This window comes from Lissotriton vulgaris, chromosome 6 (assembly GCF_964263255.1).
Source record: "Lissotriton vulgaris chromosome 6, aLisVul1.2, whole genome shotgun sequence".
Taxonomy (NCBI): Eukaryota; Metazoa; Chordata; class Amphibia; order Caudata; family Salamandridae; genus Lissotriton; species Lissotriton vulgaris.
The window spans coordinates 1,628,649,738-1,628,674,375 of NC_141694.1; the positions used below are offsets into that span (position 1 = coordinate 1,628,649,738).

Consider the following 24,638-nt stretch of genomic DNA (forward strand, 5'->3'; position numbering starts at 1 on the left):
TAGTTAAAGAAAAATATAAGACTACAGCCCCAACAATATACTGATTTTTAATTGGAAAGTCCAGGACTGGGAAAGTGGAATCCCAATGTCATGAAGTCATCTGATAAATTAGTCCTGGGTGCTGGATGTTTTTTCTTTTATTGTTCGGAAGATCTTTTTATTCTCATACCACAAGGTTGGTAACATTCATAAAGGTTTCTTAAGTGAGGAGTGGTGGTGTGTTAAGAAAACATATCACACCAGCAGGTAAAATGGGTAGTTAATTGCATTCCATTTCTATTAAAGCTATGGACTTCGTAAGTCAAGAGCGGGGAGAAATGACTATGCTGTATGATCTCTTCTTCGCCTTCCTTCAGACTGCAAAGTACAAAGAAGCAAAGAAGATCATTGAGGTGAGTTGTTAACTGTTTAAGTTGTTAATTAGAATGTGTTTTAGAAATGTAATATTGCAGTACACGTGTTCCATTTCATCTTCATGTCACTCATTCCCTAAAATGAGTAGAGAAAAGGAACCGGACCAGCTGCAAAAAGAATGCAGCCTTTTGTGTATAATTAAGGTTCAGAGGAGGCGGTCTGGGTAACATATTGCATTTTCTTCGCTTTCTTTTCCAAATGCAGTGTTATGTATAAAAAGTATGTTTGCATAATGCAGCTTTGATTATGGGACAATTAAATCATTCTAGTATTCCTGGGTGCAAAGTTGCTAATCCTTTCGCCCAAGGAATTCTTTGTTGTACTTAAAAGCACTGGAATTTAATTTGCAGCAGTCCACGTGCAGATTTATTTTCATTGCTTGTCTGTGGGTTAATCAGGAAGCAAGTGCTGCCTGCTACTGTTTGGCATTTAATTTAGTTTTTTTCTCTGTGGTAAGCAGCTTAGAAGCAGTGTTAGGTGACAAACTTGGCCTGTTTAGGATTAGGATATTTTATCTAGACTTGATTGAAATTTCGCTTGCTGAAATTGATAAGTCAAAAGGGCATTTGCAGTCTGTTAGATAGTGATTACTGATTTTTCGAAATACATAATGCATGTTTTAGAAAATCTGTGTAGTTAATTTTTACATTAGTTTGGGAAATTTAGTATAATGTACCAGTACAGTTTCGCAATCAGTGGTTGACTATCTTTGTACTCATGATTTTTTTTTCCCCATTTGGAGGGGGACGTGCCGATAGAGATGTTTTAAAGAAAATAATCTTGACATACAAATGTCAAACACAAATGGGTTTGACAGAAATACTAACATTTAACTTTGGTTCAGCGGTCTCTGATTCTCCAATCAATGACTGGCTTGGGAAAGTAGAGATTGTAAGACCATTTACATAGCACATCTTTAATGGTGAGCAGCTGACATTTCAAGTCCGATAAATGCACAATTATCCACAGAAGAAAATGTTTTGGAAAGGACACTGGCAATGTTTAATCAAATTAGACCTTTAAAATATGTCCTCCAGTATAACTCACTCCCATCTATGTTCTTCAGCTGCTAACAGGTTGTGTTTGGACTGAGCCTACTTTGTTTCTCTTTTTTCATTGCTCTTTTTGCTCCTTCATAATCTACCGTAAACCGGCGGTGGCATGCTTGCACCTTTAAATGACATTGTATCGTTTTGTCAATTTCTGAATAAAGCACAAGAAATGAGCCCCAGGTAGTCCACAAATGTGTACCAGTTTCACCAATATTGCTAGAAGTATTAACAGGCTCCCAGAGGCTTCAACTTCATATTTATCCTTATTAATTGACATGCTGAGGGTAATTCCTCCCTGCTAACCTTGCATCGTTTTATTTAAAGAATTAGCAACCCTACAGTTAGAGTACATTTGTCATTAGGAATGTTCCCCTCAGTTATATTTATATTTGGAAAAAATTTAGTATCACAGCTTTTTTTTATTTTCATATTATGCTGCCTATAAATTATACATGGATTATTCCATGATGTCAGCGGTGAGGTGAGGGGACAGAGGAACTGCTGCCTGCACAAGATCGCTCCCCAGAAGATCAAAGGCAAGGTTGGGGAAGGAGCAGACACCGTCCACTTGGGCCTGTACTGACGCCAGGTGTTTGCTCTGCACGGACTTAATCAGTTGAGTCCTGGCTGTATTTTCCCTGCATCGGTGCCCACAGTGCATCCAACCAATTGTAGATGGACATTGTGATTTTAAACTGAGGGCGGCAAACAGCGCACTAAAGTACGACATCTGAGGAAGTTCGTGTCATGCCGAGTGTTTTAATAAATGCGCAGTTTTAACTAGGACCCCTGTGTGTGCTCAACTTCTTGCCAAAAGTGAAGGAGTGTGGTGTGTAAATATATATATTACCTACTGGCGGTTGCCAGTAGGTAGTTCTAGTTGGGACCTACTTTCCATAGGAAAATTGCAACATTCTATTCCCAATAACCTTGGCGCCGATTGACGAATCTTCGCAAAATGTAAAAAATGTATGGCCCGTTCCGGCCAGCTCCTATCTTGAAAGTTTCGGGGTGATTCCTCAAGGGGGGCCGAGAAAAAATGGGCGGTCCCAAAACGTGTTTTCTCCATGCAATTTTCCATAGGAAACTTTAGACATGGCTACAGCCCGAACTGCTGAACGGTATTACACCAAATTTGGCAAAAAGGTAGCCCTTGGTTCAGAAAGAGCTCTTTTTGTTAAATGGTGTAAATCCGTTCAGTAGTTGCTGAGGAAATTAAAATAAAAATATATCATCGATATCTAGAGGCACGCAGGATCTGCGCACCCTCCCGATCACGAGCTTCATGAGTGTTGGCAGCCACCTTGTGCCTCGGTGGAACCGAGGCACAAGAAAACAGAAAAAAACGTGATAAGCAAGAAAAGGGGGCAGGGTAGAAACACCCTGACCCCCTAGGCCTGATTAGGGGGTTCCCAAGGACCCCCAGGGGCCCAAAAAAAAGATTTTTTTATTTTTAATTCCGGGATGCGCAGAGAATCTGCGGATCCGGCCTCTGGGGAAAAAAAAAAGCAGCGATGGCTCCCACGCTTTATTAATTAGCCCAAATCCCGGAGGCAATGTTTGTTTGTAATGGGGGGCCCAAAGGGGCTTTTCAAAAGTATTTGCGGGGGGCTCATGGCTCCCGCAGCCCCGGGGACCACCACCCCCCCCCCAGGCCCTTTCTAAAATATTTGTGGGGCTCACGCCCCCCCCCCCCGGGGCTTGTGTATTAAATGGGGGGGATCAAAGGCCCCCCCAATCCCCGGGGACCACCACCCCCCAGTGCTTTTCTAAAATATTTGCGTGGGGGCACATGGCCCCCCGCAGCCCGAGGACCGCCACCCCCCGGGGCTTTTTTTTTTAAAATAAACATACCTGTGTGGGGGGCTCGAGCACCCCCACAAGCCCCGGGCGACCGCCACCTCCACGGGGCACTAAGTTTGCAAATTGGGGTGTCGGTTACGGACCCCCTAGCCCCGGGGACCACCACCTCCCCGGGGCTTTGCTAATGTTGGGAGGTGGGCTGCACGGCCCCCCATCTGGACCCCTGTGATGGCCCTGGGAACCACCACCCCCCAGGGCCGGCTCCTGTAGTGTCCCGGGGGACACGGCAGTTTGCTATGGCAGGGCGGGAGCCTTGCGGCTCCCGCCCTGCCATAGAAATGCATAGCCATAGCATAGCAAACTCTGCTTTGGTTTTTGGAAGAGAGAGCAGGAAACCTGCTCTCTCTTCCAAATACCAAAGCAGATTGCTTTTCCACACTGGGAGCTGCATCTTAGCAGCTCCCCGTGTGGTAAAGCAATACCGGCTCCCACAGGAGGCGGGGAGCCGGCGGGACCGTGGGGGGATTAGGGACCCCCCACGGGCCCCAACGGGTAGGGCCGGTCCCGGGGGATGGGGTAAGTGGCCAGTGAAGTCACTGACCATGTAATTTTTAATGGAATATGTGGCGTCGTCAGCAGTGCATTGCGGGCGCGCAAGTTATAGTTTGCTGAACTAACTATAACCAGGGAATTTCTATGGTTTTGTACGAGTAAAATGTCCAACTAACTATTACGCCCCTGAAAACCTATGTTTTTTTCAGTGAATTCCTAAGGGTTTTTAAATGCTAATTTCTACCTATAACGTGCCTGAAACCTATGTTTTTTTCAGTGAATATATATATATATATATAACATTCACTGGAAAAAAAAAAGTTTACAGGGAAGTTATAGTTCGGCTGACCACTCAACTCGACTCCACACCACTCCACTCGACACCACTCATCTATACGCCAATCCACCGCACTCTATTCCAGTGTACGCTACTCCCCTCCACTGTACTCTGCTCAGCCGTTCGGTACTCTGCTCAGCCGTTCGGTACTCCACTCACCCACAGTCTACGTCCCTCCACTCTACCACACTATACTCCACTCTTTAACATTCACAGTACCGCAATTTACTACTGTCAATGCAAGTGTACATCACTCGACTTTACTCTGTCACTGTACAACACTTATTTCAGTCTACGACACTCCATGCCACTCCACTGTACAACACTGTAATCCACTCTGTGGCCCTCCACTGTATGACACTTTATGACACTCTCCAATTCACCAGTCCAGCCCACTGTACAACACAACACTCCCCGTTACAACACTTTGCTTCACTGTGTACTACACAACTCCACTGAACTACACGCCACTCTACAACACTCTACTTCACTCTACTGCACAACACTTTACCCCACTGCACAACAAGCCACGCTACCACACTATACTACACTCTGTGCCACTATACCACAATGTACTCCACTCTATACCCCTATATTGTACTGTACAACCCTCTACTCCTCTCTGCAACACTTTCCAGCACTCTGACTCCACTCCACTGTAGAAAAGACGCTACTCCAATTGAGTACAGTTCACTCGACAATATGCCTCTTCAATGTACTGTACTGACGTTATTACTTGGTCAGTGATTATCCTGTAAACATATCGGATCAATAACAGATATAGTTAACTCCACAATGCTTCTAAAACAGAAAAGTTACAGAGAAGGTTAAAAATCCATGGTTCAATGGGACACTGAATGAGGAAAGATGGAAAGAAAATGGAGACAATACCCATCATCTCCCGAACTGAAATCCCTCAGAGAAACCGGAAAATAGTACAACAAAAAGATTATTAACTCCAAAAAGGAATTTATTAGATCAGAATTGGATTCTGCCAAAAACAGACCGTGGAAATTATTCGAAATATTAAAACAACAATCCAACAAGTCGGCCAAATCGGCCCAAGAAATCACAAAAACACAACTAAACTGTGAAGTATTCTCATCCTTCTTCACCGACAAAGCCAACACGTTGGAAAGTGAGCTCAGGACTGCAGCAGATAACCTAGACAACCAAAAACCCACAACGAGCAATACCAAAGCTATAATTAAGGAAGATAGGGCAAAAAACAAGGCACATTGGGATACTTTCAAGTTATTAGACCAGAATAACATCGCCAAAACGCTACTAGATATCAAACCTAATAACCACTATAATGATTCACTTCCATGAAAATGCATGAAAGAAATCAGCCATGTCGTGATTCCCATATGGACGAACATTATTAATGCCTCACTATCACAAGGGGTACTTCCAGAATGCCTAAAAACTGGTCAAGTAGTCCCCATTATCAAAAAACCGAATGCGGACCCGCCAGATCCGAATGACTTTCGCCCGGTAACCAACATTCCTGTACTTGCCAAACTAGTAGAGAAATGTGTACAAAAACAACTTAGCCAACACATAGACAATTTCTCTCTACTGGATGACTGCCAGTCGGGTTTCAGAACAGGACACAAGACACAGCATATTCTACATATAGTCGATGATGCTCTACAGGCCCAGACCAAAATAGAACATGTCTACTCATCCTCCGAGACCTTTCATCTGCATTTGACACAGTAAATCATGTAAAATTACTGAACAGGATCCATGACAGGATGGGAATATCGGGTATGGTGCTGAAATGGTTTGAATCCTTCCTACAGGATAGAAAGCAAAGATTCTTGGTCAATCAATCTCTCTCAACATCATGTCCTAACACAATTGGAGTCCCTCAAGGATCTACACTATCTCCATCACTGTTTAACCTGTATGTCGAACCGCTTACAGAAATTATTCGAAAGTTCAAAATTTCCTTTCATATGTACGCGGATGACACGCAGATATACAACAAGATCTCGTCTCTGGAAGACATCAGGTTAATGAACGAGACCTTAAAAATATCATTACAATGGTTAACAATCAATCATCTGAAGCTAAACGCTCAAAAAACAGAATTCCTTCTAATCTCACCACCAAAGAACCACACAGAGGTTAAGGGATGGGCTAGAATGATGACGGTGCTTAATGGCACCCCTACTTTGAACCTTGATATGAAAGCCCAGATCAAAGCAATGGCAAAAAGTGCCCGATTTCACCTGAACTACATTTGAAAAGTGAAACCTTAAATTTCGAAGGCAGACCTCAAACTAGCAGTCCAATCATTGGTCATCTCGAGGATTGAATATGGTTGCACTACTTTAGCAGGTCTATCAAACATTTCCACAGCACCTCTAAAAGCATGCCTCAACGCAGCTGCAAGAATTATCACCGGTTTGAGGAAGTTAGACCAGATCTCTCCACAACTGAAAGCATTAAACTGGCTTCCGTACAAAGTCAGAATTCAGCTAAAAATGGCATGTATCACCCACAAAGCGCTTCATTACAACACACCAAGTTACCTTGCCCAGAAAATGTAAGTATCTGGAGGAAATAGACCAGCTAGGAGTGCCAAGGAGCTGGTTCTGAGACCACCCATTTTCCGGAAGAAGAGAACTTATGATAGAGCTTTCTCAGGAGCAGCCCCCAGAATCTGGAACTCTCTGCCACCAAACATTAGAAAGATAACAAACACACAACATTTAAGAGGAAAACGAAAATATTTCTAATGAGCAAGTTCCTCCTATAGACAAGGTGGATCATCTTTAGCACTGTGACAGAGTTAGGACCAAGGCGATGCAAAAGGGGATGATGGACGGAGCGTTTAAGCAAATCAAACACTCACCCCCAATCAACTGATCTGCGTTTAATCCATCACCATTCTTTAGCTCACTCAGCCACCCCAGTTCAGACATGGCCATATGCAAATCAGTTAGGACCAAGACATTTACTCAAGGGAAGTGAAAAGAAACTCACCAGCTGAGTTGGACATACTCTAGGGCGGTACTCCAGGGATGGAGAAGATGGAATTTACTGGATAAGTTAACTACAATCCTTTACAATGGGATGTATCCCAAATCTACCACATGTCACTGTTCATACTATGTTAACCCGTTTTTATAGGCCTACAAATATTTTGGAGATGGCCTCGACCGGTACTATACTAATCCTGAACCCAGAATTTGTTGAATATAGAATGCTTAGGAAAGGTCGCTTAAAATCTTTTTGCATTCAGGAAATCAAAATATATAGATAGTTATATCCCAAATCTAATCTCATGCACTGTATATATTGTGTTAAGCGTATATTTTGTTTTTATCTTTAGGGATGTATACTTAAATTATGTCATATCACTGTTTATAGCCTTACTATACAAGCTTTGTCTCCATTCTACCTCATGCAATGTAAAGCGCTCTGAAACCCTAGGGTCTTTTTCGCACTATAAAAAACTCTTTAAATAAATTGTGGATCCGGCCATCTTGAAGTTAAGTTGGGCAGCTGTGTTTAATAGTCTAAATTGAAGTGAAAATCATCTCCTGATTCCAGACTACAAACATGTAGGCTAATGGGTGAGAGAAGGGCTGAATATTGAAGTGATGGGCCTTGTTTTCAGAGATGGACTTGTCTGCCCACAAACTGGGAAAGATCCCTAGGTGGTGGTTCTTATGAATGCAAAGCTGGGTTGTAACATGGTCAGTCATTTGCCATGACCGATCCAGTGGCAAAACGCAAAACAATGACCCCCAGCCTGCAAAATGTAATAGTGCTCCTAACTCACCCCCACCCCACCCCTCCGCCTTCTAAAGGGTTGGTGCCCCCAGCTCCTCAGGGGCTCGATAGACTGCCTTACGCCTGTGACAACAACCTTAACATATAAAGTGTTGTACACCCAAAAAGGAATCGAAAAAAAAATATCGTTAGATTTCGGATTCAAGGATTCTCAGTTTGTTGGCCTTGAACAGTTAAAAAGTCGTCATCCCTGCCAGAATTCAAACCTGTTCCCCATGGCTTTACTTAAGAAAAAAGTGTCTGAATGCTAGTGGTCCTTCATTGGTGTAGAATGGCCTTATTTAGTAAAACCTGAGCAAAATTGAGTGAATCAGTGCAGTGAGCTGAACGCTCACTACACAAATGTGCATGCAGACATGGTGCATGGGTGGCAAGTTTGGAGTTTCTTTCGGTTACCAGATCTCTCTGTGGAAAGTCTCAGATCAGGGTGAGGGTGCCGGCTTGGGGTCGACCTGAGGGTCGATGTTGGGGAGCATTTCGTTAGGTGTTTGCGACCCTAGGGAGAAGGAGTTTTCAGGTGTTGGGTGATCAGATAGTATACAAGGGAGATCACATGGAACGGTGCCTAACGGACAGCGATTTGCAAGTTCGCTTTGTGGCAGAGAGACTGTGCTCACATGGAGGGTGGCATCTGCAACTTTGGGTTGGAAGGTGTCACGACCTCTACATTCCTCTGGAGCCATAATCTCAGCAAGCTCACCTTCCAGCAGCTCCGATTCTGCACGACTAAATTGTCAGAAGCTCAGAGTGGACAGACGATTGGAGGGAAATTAGGGAAGGTCCTGCGGAGAAGGAGGTCTGGATCGAGAGGATTCAAACTGTTCACATGATGCAAAGTCTTCTCCAAGGCTTATGCACACAGATAGCTAGAGGACACACCGTAAGAGAACTGCTGTTACCCGAGTGCTAGAACACTGTGTGAGCATCACGCAAGTAGATCAGTGTTCATTCGGAAGACCATCCAAACACTATTGTTCTCTATAGACAAATCTTTATCGCAGATCTCAGGGTATTGACAATTGCTTTCTATTCCAATTCTACCTTGATCAATGTCCTTTGTCAACGATCGGGTCTCATATAACTTAGGTTACATACTAACAAGGATCTCCTATTGCCAGTATGAATATCACCAATGTACATGTCTTTGGCTTGCATTCAAAGGAAAGCTTCTCCAGTTGCCACATTACGCAAGGAGCAGATTTTGATTATCCAAAACGAGTCCTGCAAGGATTACAGCAAACGTGATAAACGTGCAAACTTTGGCTGAGGGCGTTCAGAGCTGAATGTGACAAGGGTGTGATGAGGCAGTAGACAGGAGTGCAGCCACGCTTAAATGCAGTTGAGTCTCCTACCTGTGAGGCTCTTCACATATGAGCATACCGGTGCAGTGAAATCTGTGCACCTGAACGTGCATCCTGAGAGCTGGTTGTAGTTTTCCTTGTCATAGACAGATAGCTTCATTGGCAGGATTGCTTTGGTCTGGGATGTTTACTAGGAAACGGAGAACGCGCTCAGGAACACAGGTCTCAGACGCCGGATCCATTTATGCACTTCAGAGCGTCATGGTGGCCGAGACTTGCATCACTTTCTTGCGAGAGGCCGCACGTATGGGGAAATCAAACAGGGCACACGATGCGGGTGAAAGCACGATCAATGGACATGACTAATACATAAAGATGTGGACAGATACCAAATAGGCTGTACATTGCACTGAACAGTGTGTCCCATGTTACTCCTTGACAGAGTTTGCCATACATACATAAAGCCTTCGCACCATCACAGTCTCCTAAGCTATGCCTCTGGCGACTTGTTCTATCGTTCAGAGCTACACAAGTCATCATCATGAGTTCGTTCATATATGTGCCATTATGTAATTTTGCCAGAAATGTTGCTGCCACAATACGAAGAGCGGCGTTGCTGTCACGCCACTTGGCCATATTTTCTTTAAGTATGTTGCAGCAAGATAAGGATGCTGGAAGGACCGTGACAGGCATACAGGGGACCAATGGTACAGGGGATCATTGGTACAGGGTGGGGCCAATTGAAGGGGCGAGTGGGTGCCTCCGGGAACTGATAATTAAGGCTTGGGAGAACCTGCACTGGGATGGTCCGCAGCGGAGAGTGTGGGAGTAAGTGTGGATGGGGTGGGGGTGGGTTGGGTTGGAGGAGAGAACCTCCTCTGTGTGGTGCAGGAGCATCTAGGGAGCTGTGAGCATTTGGGGTGCTTTAGTTCTTCTGGGACACTTTTTGTAAAAAAAAAGTGTGCGTCATTGCAGTGACAATGTACCATAAAGCGATTGACACCGTGATGCACAGGGACGTGCAAAATAGTGTGGCACAGGGTGTTACATTGACAGAATCTTTCTACATCTTACATAGTTAATATTTGGGTGGATGGGAGACCCTTTGTTTGAGGCATGTGGGCTGCTGAATTCAGATCTGTGCATAGATCGCCACCTAGTGTTGGGTCCGGATGATTGCACATTGTTGTCCTGGAAGAGTCTTCGAAGTATCACGAGATAGGTGGCTCCTCCCCTTGACTACAGTGCGCATGGGCATCCTCTCCATCTTCAGATTGTTTTTTTCGCCATTGGGTTCGGATGTACTTTCTTGACTCAAGTTCGGAATCGATATAAACACTTTTCGCAAGGCCAAAAGGCCTTCGGGGCGTCGGTATTGTCTCTCGTTCGGTGCCTGTACTTGATCCAGTTCTTCGAACAGGACGTCAAAGGCCGTTTGCCTTTTTCGACACCAAAGGCCCCAACAACGATCGACGATGGAACAGAGCCCGTTCAAATGATGCCCCGTCTGCAACTCCAAATACCCTCACATTGATGTGCACCCGGTGTTCAATAAATGCCTATCTCCGGACCACGACGAGGCCAGCTGTATGGCCTGTTCCAAGTTCCGGTCAAAGAAGACGGTTCGGCTTCGACGCGCCGCACGAAAGTTGGCGCAGAAAACGGCGCCTGACCCGGAGAACATCTTGGAGGCCGATGACGTTGAGGGCGTCGATGAAGAGGATCCTGACCAGCAGTCGGACCCTGCGTCGGAGCACGACTCTATCTTCGATGTGGACGAAGAAGAAGACTACGTCCATGAGGAAGACGTCATCGAGGTAGGAGACGACGCAGAGGCCATCGGAGCCGTCGATGACGACTCGAGCGATGAGCAAGGCCCACCCGCAGTCGCTGGGCCCAATACTGACACTGTACTCTCTACGGCTCAGGTCGAGGCATCGCCGGAAGGCCTTAGCCAAGATCCTAATCCACATTCTATAGCCCCGCGTCAAGGCCCGGCTAAGAATACTTCTAAGGAGCCATTGGTCAATCAACCAATCTCAGTGGCGAAATCGAAACCGAAACCGACGGATGCAAAATCGAAACCGAAACTGCTAAAGACAGTCCTCGGATCGACGGCCTCAGATTCGTCGGCTCCGATCAAATCTAAGAGCGTCGTCGACCCTTCGGGGTCACAAGGGGGCGTCGGCCCAAAGAGCGGGGCGTCGAAGCCTGTCTCTACGGTCAAGCACGTCGCATTGACGCCGTCGACGTCCAAACATGGCGACACTGGCAAAGGACTCAAGGCTAAAAAGACTGTCAATTCGAAGCTTACAGCCTCCAAGCCACTTTTGAGCAAGGCCTTCGAGTCGAAGAGCAAACTCGACCCGAAAGAGCATGTCGCGTCGAAGCACAAGTGCGTGCCTGCTGCGCACCAGGAACTCGAGTCGACGCAAGGCCGCAAGCAAACTAGTGATCAGACGAAGTTGATCGGATCGAAGACCGCGCCACCCTCAAAGAAGGTCGGTTCGTCTCCAATGCTTACGCCACCAATTAAATATGGACTGCCCCCGACCGCTCGACCCAAAGCGTTCGAGCCACAGAAGAGCACCGAGACGTCCAAAAAGGTGTCGTAGTTTAGAGGACTCAGTCCATTCAGGAGGATGTGGTGTTCCAAGCGCCCTCCTATGACAATCAGTCAAAGCTGTTCATCGACTCGGATTCAGGAAGACTCACCATTTACAAACTGAAGATCGCTCCAGAAAATCCTTTAGAGTCATACAAAATCCCTCTCAAAAGGAAAAGGGATTCTGCCACCTCACCTGTTCTTTTCGAACCTGTGGAGTCCTATGGACAAGACTATGCCTATTCTCCCACACGCACCAATGAGGATGTGGGGGAGTGATACAATGAGGATGAATTTACTTATCCTGCTGACACAGATCAGGAGGAACCTCAACACTGGGCTGACCTTGTTGAGCCACACACCACGCCTGACACTCAGTCCTATACTGTCAAGACCTTGCCTACTGAAGATACGGCGGCGTTTAACGCATTGATTGAAAGGGCAGCCAATAACCATGACGTGGAAATGCACGCTGACCCAGTGGAGGAAGACTTTCTGTTTGATACTTTCTCAACTTCAGAAAGATCAGTAAAGACATTGCCTATGCTAAAGGGTGTCCTTAAACACGCTACTGGCATTTTCAAGGAGACCGCAAGGGTTGTAAACCCAAGGATTGAAAGGAAATACCGGCCTGCGCCTGTGAACCCTACGTACATCAAGGGCCAGCTCCCATTGGACTCCCTAGTGGCGGCTAATGCTTGCAAGAGAGCAAACTCTCAAACAAGTGGTGATGCTCCTCCTCCGGACAAAGAATCCTAAATCTTGGAAGCTTTTGGCAAACGTGTAAGCTGCTCAAGCGGCTAATATTTGGAGGATCTCAAATACACAGGCCCTATTAGCCAGATATGATTGGGCTCACTACGACACGTTAGAACAGCTACTATAACACCTGCCAGATGCTTATAAGGAGGGAACAGAAATGCTGATACAGGAGGGAAAGTTGATTTCCAATGCATCCATCAAGTGTGCGCTCAATGCAGCAGACACAGCAGCTAGGGCTATCAACACGAGTGTAATGCTTAGACGGCATGCCTGGCTCCGCATCTCTGGTTTTAAGCCAGAGATCCAAACAACTTTGCTCAATCAGCCGGTTAACCCTGACTTTCTCTTTGGTCCTGATGTAGACACGACCCTTGAAAAGATTAAAAAAGACACTGAGACAGCAAAATCCATGGGGGCTCTGCAGTCTCAACAGTTCAGGGGCGGTTCCTTTCGTCGCTCCGGTAACAGGGGAGCCTCTAGAGGTCAAGCATCACAGCAAGCCCAATACAACAAAGGGAGCACGCAGGCCACCTATAACAAGAACAACAGGGGTGGATATCGTGGGAACAGGACCAAAGGCAGAGGACGTGGAAATAATAATGCCAGATCCTCCGCCACCAATAAACAGTGACGCCTTGTCACTGCCCCCAGACCATATAACACCGGTCGGGGGAAGACTTCAGCAGTTCCTGCCAGTCTGGAAAGGCATTACCACAGACAGGTGGGTGAGACAACTTATTCAATACGGCTATTGTCTGGAACGAACCTCCACTCCACCCAACATACCCCCAAGGCACCGTCCTATGTCCGCAGAGCACATGCACTATTGCAGCAAGAAGTAATCTGCATGCTGCTAAAAGGGGCCATAGAACTCGTGCCTTTAGAACAGCAGGGTACAGGGGTGTACTCACTGTACTTCTTAATCCCAAAGAAGGACGGGTCTCTCCGGCCCATTCTAGACCTCAGACCCCTGAACCAGTACATCTTGTCAGAACATTTTCACATGCTGACTTACAGCAAGTTCTACCATTGCTCAGTCAGGGGGACTTCCTAGCAACCCTAGACCTAAAGGATGCATATTTCCACATTCCCATTCACCCAGGACCCAGGAAATATCTCGGGTTCACCATCGTCCACCAGCATTACCAGTTCAAGGTCCTGCCTTTCGGGGTTACTACTGCCCCCAGAGTGTTCACCAAGTGCTTAGCGACAGTGGCTGCGCACCTTCGGAGACAACACATCAATGTCTATCCTTATCTGGACGACTGGCTTATCCAAGCAAAGTCAGCCCAGCAATGTGCCAGCCACATGTCCCGCACGATTCACCTCCTACACAGTCTAGGATTTTCACTGAATTACCCAAAATCACACCTTCAACCCGCACATGTACAACAGTACCTAGGTGCAACAATAAACACTCTGACAGCAACAGCGCAGCCAAACTCTGCAAGAGTCAAAAGCATGCAATTGCTAATTCAGAAATTCAGGCCCCAACACTCACTCCCAGCGCAGGTATTTATGCAGCTGATAGGTATGATGGCCTCCTGCATCTTCATAGTCCCGCACGCGAGGCTACACATGCTTCCGCTTCAGGAGTGCTTGGCACGACAGTGGAACCAGGCTCATGGACATCTAAAAGACCTAGTGTTGGTAACCGGTCGTGCATACAACTCTCTGCATTGGTGGAACACACAAAACCTTTGCAGGGGACGACCGTTCCAAGAGCCTGTACCACAAATAGTGCTGACGACGGACGCATCTCTCCAGGGCTGGGGAGCACATGTCCTCCATTATACAGTGCAGGGACTATGGACGACGCAGCAGCAAAAGATGTATATCAACCTTTTGGAGCTGATGGCAATCTTCACGGCGATGAAGACGTTCAAGTTGCATTTGTGCAACAAAGTCGTGCTGATCCGGACGGACAACATGACTGTCATGTATTACATCCAGAAGCAGGGAGGCACACACTCTCCACAATTGTCTCATCTAGCCCAGAGCATGTGGAAGTGGGCCATTCAGAGAAACATGTTCCTCATGGCAGAACATCTCCCAGGCAGGGACAACCAGATGGCGGACCTGCTCAGCAGGCACAGCCATCGAATGCACGAGTGGGAGATGCACCCCTCGGTGCTCCAACCATATTTCCAGCAGTGGGGTCATCCAGAGATAGACCTATTCGCCACAAAGGAAAACGCAAAATGCCAAACCTTCGCCGCCAGGTTCCCACACCCGCAGTCTCAGGGCAATGCGATATGGATGAACTGGTCAGGCAGATTTGCGTACTCTTTTCCTCCAGCACCGCTCATACCGCTAGTGGCACGCAAACTGCAGCAGCACTCCATGACACTCATCCTGGTTGCTCCAACGTGGGCAAGGCAGGCCTGGTACACCACGTTCCTAGAACTTTCAGTGGTGCCTCGCGCCCAGTCTCCTCACTCAGAGCCATGGAGACATTCTGCACCCAGATCCGCAACAGTTGAGCCTTGCAATATGGCTCCTGAAGTCATAGAGTTTGGCTACCTCAACTTGCCCCCTGACTGTATGAACATCATCAAGGAGGCAAGATGACCTACAACCAGGGCATGCTATGCGGCCAAATGGAAGCAATTTGTTATTTACTGTTCCAATAATGACATGAATCCGCTAGATGCCTCCACGCAAAACATCATATGTTATTTGTTGCATCTATACAGATGCAATCTGGCATATAGTTCCTTCTGGATACATTTGGCTGCCATGGCAGCTTATGTTCAAAACAGACAGCATCTTTCTCTTTTCAGGGTGCCTGCCATTAAAGCTTTTATGGAACGGCTCAAAAGAGTGATTCCTCCCAGACACCCTCCTTCACCTGTCTGGAATCTGAACATAGTTCTCACCAGACTAATGGGACCACCCTTTAAACCTCTTCACTCTTGTGAGATACAGTTTTTTACATGGAAGGTGGCTTTTCTAGTAGCAATCACATCGCTAAGAAGAGTTAGTGAGCTTCAAGCCCTAACTATTCAAGAGCCTTTCATACAGATTCATGCTAATAGGGTGGTGCTACGTACCAACCCTAAATTCACGCCTACGGTGGTGTCACAGTTCCACATTAATCAAACTATAGAACTGCCCGTTTTCTTCCGAAATCCAGATTCTGTGGCAGACCGAGCACTGCACACATTAATGTTAAAAGGGCTCTCCTGTATTACATAGACAGAACAAAAGATTTCAGGAAAACTAAACAACTGTTTGTTGCCTTCTCTCCACAACACAATGGCAACCCCATTTCCAAATCCGGTATAGCCAGATGGATTGTTAAGTGCATACAGATATGTTATCAAAAGGCTAAACGCACATTAACAGTTCCCCCAAGAGCGCATTCCACACGCAGGTTAGGGGCATCCATGGCTTTCCTAGGTAACATTCCCCTAGAGGATATATGTAGAGCAGCCACATGGACCACCATACATACATTTCCCAAACACTACTGCGTAGATGTACACTCCAAACAGCAAGCTGCTGTAGGACAGGCTGTTCTCAAAACTCTATGCACAGATATGAATGTCAGCAGCCCTACATGCCAAGAACAGATGCATACTGGTAAGTAGCATATTCCTTCTGGAAAATGAAGTGTTTTTTTCATGGAAGAGCCTGTGGCTTTTCATTGTTTTCATCAGCTGGAATTCCCCAAAAGCTTTTAAAGAATGTTTTTGCGATAGATTCTTCAAAGTTACAGGGTGAAATCGCTACCGGAATACCCTAAAATAACTGGTTTAGAGTGGCTGCCTTTTTCAATTGCCTCTGTATTTTATGTGTAGACAGTCTTTATGTGAGGTGATGCTCCACACAGCTGGGTAGTCACCAACATGGAGCATCTACACCAGAGGCACAAGAAGGGTGAACTATCTGCGCTGGCTATCAACGGCCACAAAGACAGTGACCAGAAAAGAAACAAATGGGTAGGTTGAACTATCCCTTCTCACTCTGAACAGCAGAGACTGCAGTCCCCTTCACCCCACCATCTGCCATGTGGCAGTGCTACAGAAAGACTAGTCAGGATCCCCTCTCAGGAAAAGGAAATGAACACATTTCTATAGGAGTCCTGTCGCCTCCGTCCTCTCTTCACTGTCTAGGTCTCCTTCATCACCTGTGATACACTTCCACGTCTGAGAAAACATCATTACCACTATCTTGTGCACAGCAACAGGCCAGTGGCTTTCAAAATGGAACCCTCAGGCATTATTCACTCTGCTTCACTTAAGCGCACAATGCACATACTACAATTGCCACATACACAAACACGCACAACATCTTGGCCAGTGCCAAATAACTGATTTTTAGTGAGTGAGTGAAAAACCCTTAACTGAATAGTGAGGGAAGATCTTTAAATGAGACCTTATCTTTTTTGGCACCAACTCTTGAGCCAAGGTTGGGATACTGGAGTAGCGTGCTACTCACCATGAAGCGCTTCAATGCTTTGTCAGGGGTAGTAAACTCAATAGAAGTCAATTATAATTATTCTCCTGCTAGCTTAATTCCTTTTAATCCTGTTTACTGTTATCATTGCTAATTCCCAGGTTCTATACCTGCCAGAGGTCTGGCAATCAGACCTCTGGCAAATTTTCTGTCTAATCAGATACAGAAATGTGCAAATGATTCTGATGTTGGCACAGAGGCAACTTTGAGATGCACACAAGCGTGTTATCCATTTGTCTGGCCACCAACCCCTTTTGACTTTCTGTTTACCTTTTCTTGTGATGCTCACACCTGGTTAAAGATTTTCATACAGTAATATGAGAGAGCCTATAGAGTAGTAGTGTTATTATGGTCTAGTGCTTGTTGCCATTAAGTAAACCTACAAGTGAATCCTCACCCAGACTATTACGAATTAGACACAGCCGCCCTATCCTAATCCTTTTGAATGTTTGGTTTTCTTGCTTCCGTTTAACAAGGTGAGAACTCTGCGCCCCCTTCATTCCCCAAGCCATCTCGCTCTCTTGCTCTCTACCCCACTCTCTTCCCCTACCCTTGTGTTGTCCTGTGCCCTCAGTCCCTCTTATGTTTTATCTTCCCATTTCTATCTGTCTCCTGCAGTTTAATTCATTTTCCTACTACTTACTCAAAAAACCTTTCACCCCTACTTTTCCCATCTTCATTCCCTTTACATTTTCGCTTTACTTTTATTTTTCTCTATTGTCTCCTTTCAGTCTCCCATCGTCACTCCTGTCTCGGAAAGTACTAAAAATGAGTTATTGTCAACAAGTCTCCTAAAATTGTGTGGTTTTTTGGGGTTTGTGTTATTTAATTATGCATACGATTCCAGTTTCAGAAATTGTCGGAAATGGTTGTGTGCTTGTAGGGTTTTCCTCCCCGAGGACCGAGTATTCTGTTATGCTCTGAGGTAGTATCAACATGTTTTATTTTATTAGATTACTATGCGCAGCCTTGCCTTTTGTGAACTTGACCTTTCATCAGAATATACGTAAAATAGTCTCTTATTTATTATGACGTTTGTAAGTATAACTTGATCGAAACAGAATGAACCAAAAATGCACGGCATTCAATGTACTTTGTCATGCATTACTTGACACCGGCTTGTGCTTCGTACTCTTTTTTGGGGGGGTTTATCAAGTATGAAACCAAGGGTATCCTTTCTCGCATATTAAACTGTGCTTTACTGAGAATTACACGTTCACAGGGCTTTGCCACGGGCATGATTGTCTTTTTTTGTTAACCGATGGAGTTTTTGTTTGAAATTTAGCAAGATGAAGAAGATAAGCTACAAATATAGACTATCGTGGAAGCCCAGGAGCTTTAGTTAATCTGATCTAGATGTTCTTTTGATGATTGAGACCTCCTATACGTGGAATCTGTCTCCACATGGAAATGAACCACCGGGCTGTCAGCTGTTTTAACTTTACTGTCCAGGCAGTGACCGTCAATTCAATCAGTACTGAACAGAGCCGGATTTATTCTTTAAAGTTGTACAGCTTTGTAGCTATTCGGATCATTGGCATTTAGATCAACAACGATATTGAAAGTGGAATGTCGCACTTGCTTTTCACCATGCCACAAAGAGGATTATAAAAAAATGCATCCAACATATATGTTCCTCTAATTTCCAAGGTGCTATTATGTTCGGCATTTGTACTTGTTCTCGTTAATGTCTAGTGTTCAATATTTAACTGCTCAGCAAGCATTTATATATATTAGAAGGATATTTCGTTTGAATTGACTTGAAATGTGTGCATCTTAACTGACAGCGGTATTCATGCTTCCTTCACACTTTTTATGTGGATTTTTGTTCAGATTTTCTTGAAATGACAGTTTGACAAAATGTTGATACACAGAGTATATTGCTGGAGCACCGCTTTTAACATGGTTAAACAAATGTGCATATTAAATATTATATCACAGTTTCCCTTACGGAAGGGGTTTGTAGATAGATTGTATTTAGTGTTCCGTTTATACATGCGTCAATGTTCATTTGCGCTTACAATACATCATTTTTTTTGCAATGTATTTTACTTCCTAGTCTTACTATACTGCTAATCCAAAATGTTTCCTGGGAGCACGAAGACTCAATTTGTGGTGTATTTCGGGATGCAAACATTTAGTATACAGAAGTTAAAAATTAATCCTAACTAATCAAGCAAAGTTATTAGAAAGTTCTGATAATCGTCCCTAACTCACCTCTAGAATTTCCCCAGGCACCAGATTGGATCTGGACGATTTTTTAGCATAGCTCCTACTTTCCAATAGGCGGTGTTCTGCAGCTCCTTGTCAACTCCGAGCTGTCGTGGAAGTGGCGACTGGAGCTACATATAGGTGCTAACCAAGCACCCTAACAACCTTTCCTTTCTTTCCACGCCTTTATATGCAGAATCTGGTAGAGACTTCTATCTGCAGATTACTTACTTTAGAACAGTGGTTCTCAACCTTTTAACTTCTGGGGACCCAACATAATCATTACTGGAACCTGTGGACCCCCACTGACTCCCACCCCTTGATACCCTTCCCCCGCCCACAAGTCATTACTGGAAGGCGGGGACTCCAGCTTGTAAATTTGACCCACAAAACAAAACACAAAAAATGCTGTAAAGAGCGTTCATCAAGCAAATACATAAATGACAACACATTTGTTTTAATTTGCAAAAACATTTACATTTAAAAAAAAAATTAATAGAAACATTAAAGCTTTTGTAAGCACAATTGAGGCTGCTCATCGTTCATACTGTACATTTTTTAAGTAGTCGCAGACCCCCAGGAGTCTCCGGACCGCAGGTTGGGAACCACTTCCTTAGAATGTTCGCCAGACGTCACACTGGATACAGAAATTTTCATGCAGTACCCCCTGCGCACTGGTAGGTGGCATCATTCGGCTCTGTGTCATCAACACCGTAAGTGACGTATGCGGTGTCTATATTTGTGCCACCCCACTGGGCTCATGTCAGTTCTTTTCATTCCGCACCAGACAACGCAGATCTGAAGGAGAGCTACTCCTCATCTAGTTTACCTTTGGTGCTTGGGTTGGGACCACGACTCCAAGACTGCGAGGACTGCTGCTCCATGAAACTGAAGGTGCTGAGAGAAAGTTCACGAAGCTTCTTGCCGCCCGATGTCGGGCGACCCTGTGATGCTATGTCCCGGGACCGCTCGTGGAGCCACTTCCAACGATAATAATCATCGTCGTCACCACACTCTAAGTCATCAGGTAAGTTCCACAAGAGGTTTTAGTCATGGCAGTCTTAGACTTCCCTACGTCGGTTCAAGTTATTGTACGAGGTACGGGAGAGACTGCACTCTAGGCCTCACTGTATCATGGAGCCTGTGTCATTGTCTTCTCTACGTCGCCCAGAGTTTCCCTGAGCTGGAGCAACCCCCGCCCAAGTTAAGGAATTTTATGAGACTATACACCAGAGAGGTTGGGTGGCCCAACCTCTCTGGAGGTCCTTCGGGTCCCACAGGTTTGGGAGGGTCCCCTACTGGATTTACACTGGCGGGTTCAGTGCTAGATCTGGAGTGGCGCAGCAGCAACCTACTTTGGTACCCACTCCAGTGCCATCACTCCCATCCCATTGCGACTCCTCAACCCCACAGCAGCACAGGCCCCCCTGTTATACCCTACTCCAGCATGGAGCAGGGTGGATTTCGTCTGTTGCCGGTCCGACCGGCTCCATGCCCTCTGAATCGGAGACCGTTCCTTTTTCTATTGATAGGACCCTTATGGTTACCATCCTCCGCTAGATAAAAATTAGGACAACTGGTATGAAGAATATGAAGAAGTGACACCTCACCAGACACTGGCCTGGTGTCTCCCCCTCCTGTGCCTCCAGAAGAGGGTGCCTCTTTTGCAGTGTTGGTGAAGATGGTAGCTGAGGTCTTGGACCTTTATTTGGCTTCGGTGGCAGTCAAGACAAACATCTTGTTGAGGTGATTCAGCTGGGAGTCAACCCCTCTGAATCCTTGCTCCCATTCGATGAAGCCCTTACAGATGTCCTGCTTGGGGCCTATTCCAAGTCCTGCATAAAGGCTCCTGTGTCCAAGAAAATTGCCTGCTGCCATAGCCCACTCCTGGGGTCCCCAGTTTCTCACCCAGCACCCTACCCACAGAGCTTTGTGTTCAAGCCTCCACTTCCCAGATGAGCCATGACGCGTTCCCTACCACTCCACTGGACGGGAATCCATAGGGCTGGATACCTTTGGTAAGAGGATGTTATTTTGCGCCAGACTAGCACTGTGGTCGATAAACACTGCGTCCCTTTTTGGGCAGACACGCCCACTCTGTGTGAGGTTCGGTTGCGCGAATGCAGCCCATGGTTCGGAGGAGTGCGAGCCATACTCTCCCAAACTAGTGCTGACGGATGAGATGCAGCAAAGTTCACCTTGAGATGTGTACTGAACATGACCAATTCGCTGGGGAGAGTTATTACATAGTCTGTGGCACTTAGACGCTTAGCCTGTGTGAGAACCACTGGCATTTCAGGAGATGTCCAAACTTCTTTCAAAGACATGCATTTTGATGACTCCTGCCTTTTTTGCTGAGAAGGTAGACTCTGTGCTGGAGCTGTTTAAGAATAGAAGAGCTATGGACAGGCCCTTGGGTATGTCCATAGCCCCTTGCCAACCCCAGTCTTACCTTTGCTCTTCAATTGGCTATGGTAGCAGCTACCAACTGCATCTTATCCCGTCCAGCCTCCAAGACCAAAAGGGTTCTTATTTTTTTGAATGACTTGGGGCCAACAGCCTGAAGTCGGGCCAGTCCTCCTCCTCCTCGGCAGCCGCAGCCTCAAAACCCCTTTAGTTTGCCCTTACACCAGCATTGGCACCCAGTGGTGGTCACGATTCGCCATAACCTGCCACACTGGCAGTCTATAACATCAGACAAATGGTTTCTGGAAATCGTCCAGACGGGCTACTCTATCCCCTGTCCGGAAATACCTCCACCCATGCCACCCACTTACAATCTTTTGGCCAAGGCAGCCATTGAGAGAGTTCCGGCATCAGTAGTAGGTGGTGGTTGCTATTTCCTATACTTTCTGGTGCCCAAATAGGATGGAGGCATTCGTCCTATCCTATACCTGCGCCTTCTCAATATCTTCCTGAAAAAAGAGTAGTTCAAGAGGCTCACCTTAGCTCAGGTCCCATCTGCTGTTGAGCCTGGAGGCTGGACTGTAGCGTTGGACTTGCAGGATGCATATTTCCACATATACGTCTTGCCTGCTCACGGTAGACCAAGAGCACTTTCAGTTTGCTGGGATTGCTTTTGGGCTTACCAGTACCCCTCGGGTGTTCACCAAAGTGATGGCGGTGTTTGCAGCACACTTGTGATGGTTAGGGGTTCCAGTCTTCATCTACTTCGACAATTGGCTTTTGAAGGCTGGCTTGCCCCAGGCAATAGTCTCAAGTCTTCCGGACTACCTCCTGTATTACCTGGGGTACACTATCAATGTGCCTAAGTCACACCTGACTCCCTCTCAGAAGCTCTCTTTCATTGGAGTTAATTTTGACGCTGTGCAGTTTCAGGCCTATCCTCCCAAGTGGCTAGTCCAAGATATTCAGCCCATGGTACCAATGTTTCAGCTGGCTTTTGGTGAGACTGTTGGGCCTCATGGCCTCCTGCATCCTGCTGGTGATACATGCCCATTGACGTATGTGGGCTCTGCAGTTTGACCAGAAGTTCAGTGGGCATAGCATCAGGGGAATCAATCGCCCTGACATCGTTCAGATCTTGGAGGTAACGACAAACGGCTGCAGTGGCTGACGAACTGCAATAGGGTCAGTGGCAGACCCCTCGCCATTCACCAGTCAGAGCTGACCAAAATGACAGATCTCTCTCTCCTGGGCTTGGCTGGCCATCTGGAAGAGGGGAGATCAGAAGACTTTGGACTCCACATTAACCTGTTGGAGCTTCGGGCTATCCGATAAGCATTGAAAGTTTTTGTTCATTCAATCAGGGGAAGGCTGGTGCAGGTGTTTACAGAGTACACCACTGCCATGTGGTACTGCAATAAACGGTGCGGGGTAGGGCTCTGGACCCTTTGACTAGAGGCCCTGCATGTCTGGACTTAACTGAAATGTCAGGGCATTTCGCTGGCGGTTCAGCACGTGGTGGGCTCCCTTAACGCTAGTGTGGACAAACTCCGCCATTGATGCCTAGAGGATCACTGACGTGGTTCAAGGTTTCTTTTAAAAGTGGGGAGTGTCTTGGATAGATCTGTTTGACACTCCCCAGAATGCGCTATGTCGCAGTTCTTCGAGCTGGAGTTTCCAAGGCGACTCAAGGAAAGCTGCTTTTTGTTTCAAGTGGAGCTCCGGCCTCCTGTATGCTTCTCCGTTGATACCACTCCTGCCCAGAGTTCTCAAGAAAAACAGCAGCAAACAGACCAAATCATTCTTGTAGCTCCGGATTGGGCACAGAGTCTGGTATCCCACACTTCAGAGCATGAGCATCGGTCCTCTGTTCAGGCTGGCCCTTCGGGAGGATGTTCTGTCACATCAGCAGGGGTGAGTTCTACACACACACCTGCAGACTCTCTGCCTTCATGCGTAGAGACTGATCGGCAACAGGTGACTGCTTTTGCCCCTCCCCTTGAAGTCCCCAATGTTATTCTGGTAGACAGGTGCTCCTCACCAATGACGGTATACACCTGATATTGACCATCTTTCTGTACCCTTATCCCAAGTTTTACTGTGTGTTCTTTCTCTGGCCCAGACAGGGCTCTGCTTTGGGCACAGTTAAAGTTGATCTGTTTGCCATTTCGGCATTCTTGCAGTTGCCAGACCAACCTTCCTTGTTCAAGTTACCTGTTGTGACTAAGTTCCTGAAAGATCTACAGCATAAGCTCACCCTTTACCCCCCTTCCCTCTTTCTTCAGAGCATTCATCATGCACCAGTGGGAGCTTAACCTGGCCCTAACATTTCACATATGTGTGTCCTTTGAGCTGCTACACAACTGGCATCTCGGCTTGTCTACTTTGAAAACTGCTTTTTAGGTCGAGCCTGGAATTAGCATCCGAAGGATGCGTCCAGGTGGAGACTTATAGCTAGCTGACTCGGGGGAATGAAGGACAAGAAAGTGCCACGCGCTTCTCTTCGGCTGGATTTCACTGCGTGCACGCGCACCCACACTTACGCATGCGCACATACACAGCCACACGCATACACAGCCACACGCATACACAGCGCACACACACACCCCCCCGTCGCACCTACACACACACTAGCGCACCTACACGCACACACAGAGACCCCCCACACACACACCAGTGCACCTACACACACGCACACATACAAAGACCCATCGCGCGCACACACACACACACACACACACACACACACACACACACGCACACACACACACACACACACACGCGCACCCCCCTCCCCTCTAGAACCAAGCCCCACTTACCGCCATTCAGGACTTCTGTAGCCGGGGCTCTCCCTCGGGCATGGGAGCCCCGCTCTCAGGCACTCCGTGGGCGCGTGCGCGGGACTTCCGAAGATGGAAGTCCCG

The 24,638-nt window shown here is 46.5% G+C and overlaps 1 protein-coding gene across 1 annotated transcript in view; it reads left to right on the plus strand.

Moving 5' to 3' along the window:
- Positions 1–24,638, plus strand: part of LRPPRC (leucine rich pentatricopeptide repeat containing) — a 675,215-nt gene that overhangs the window by 402,237 nt on the left and 248,340 nt on the right. The window contains exon 25 of the mRNA XM_086927797.1: positions 286–392. Within this exon, the coding sequence (XP_086783923.1) occupies positions 286–392 (107 nt within the window). The remainder of the gene's footprint in view (positions 1–285; positions 393–24,638) is intronic.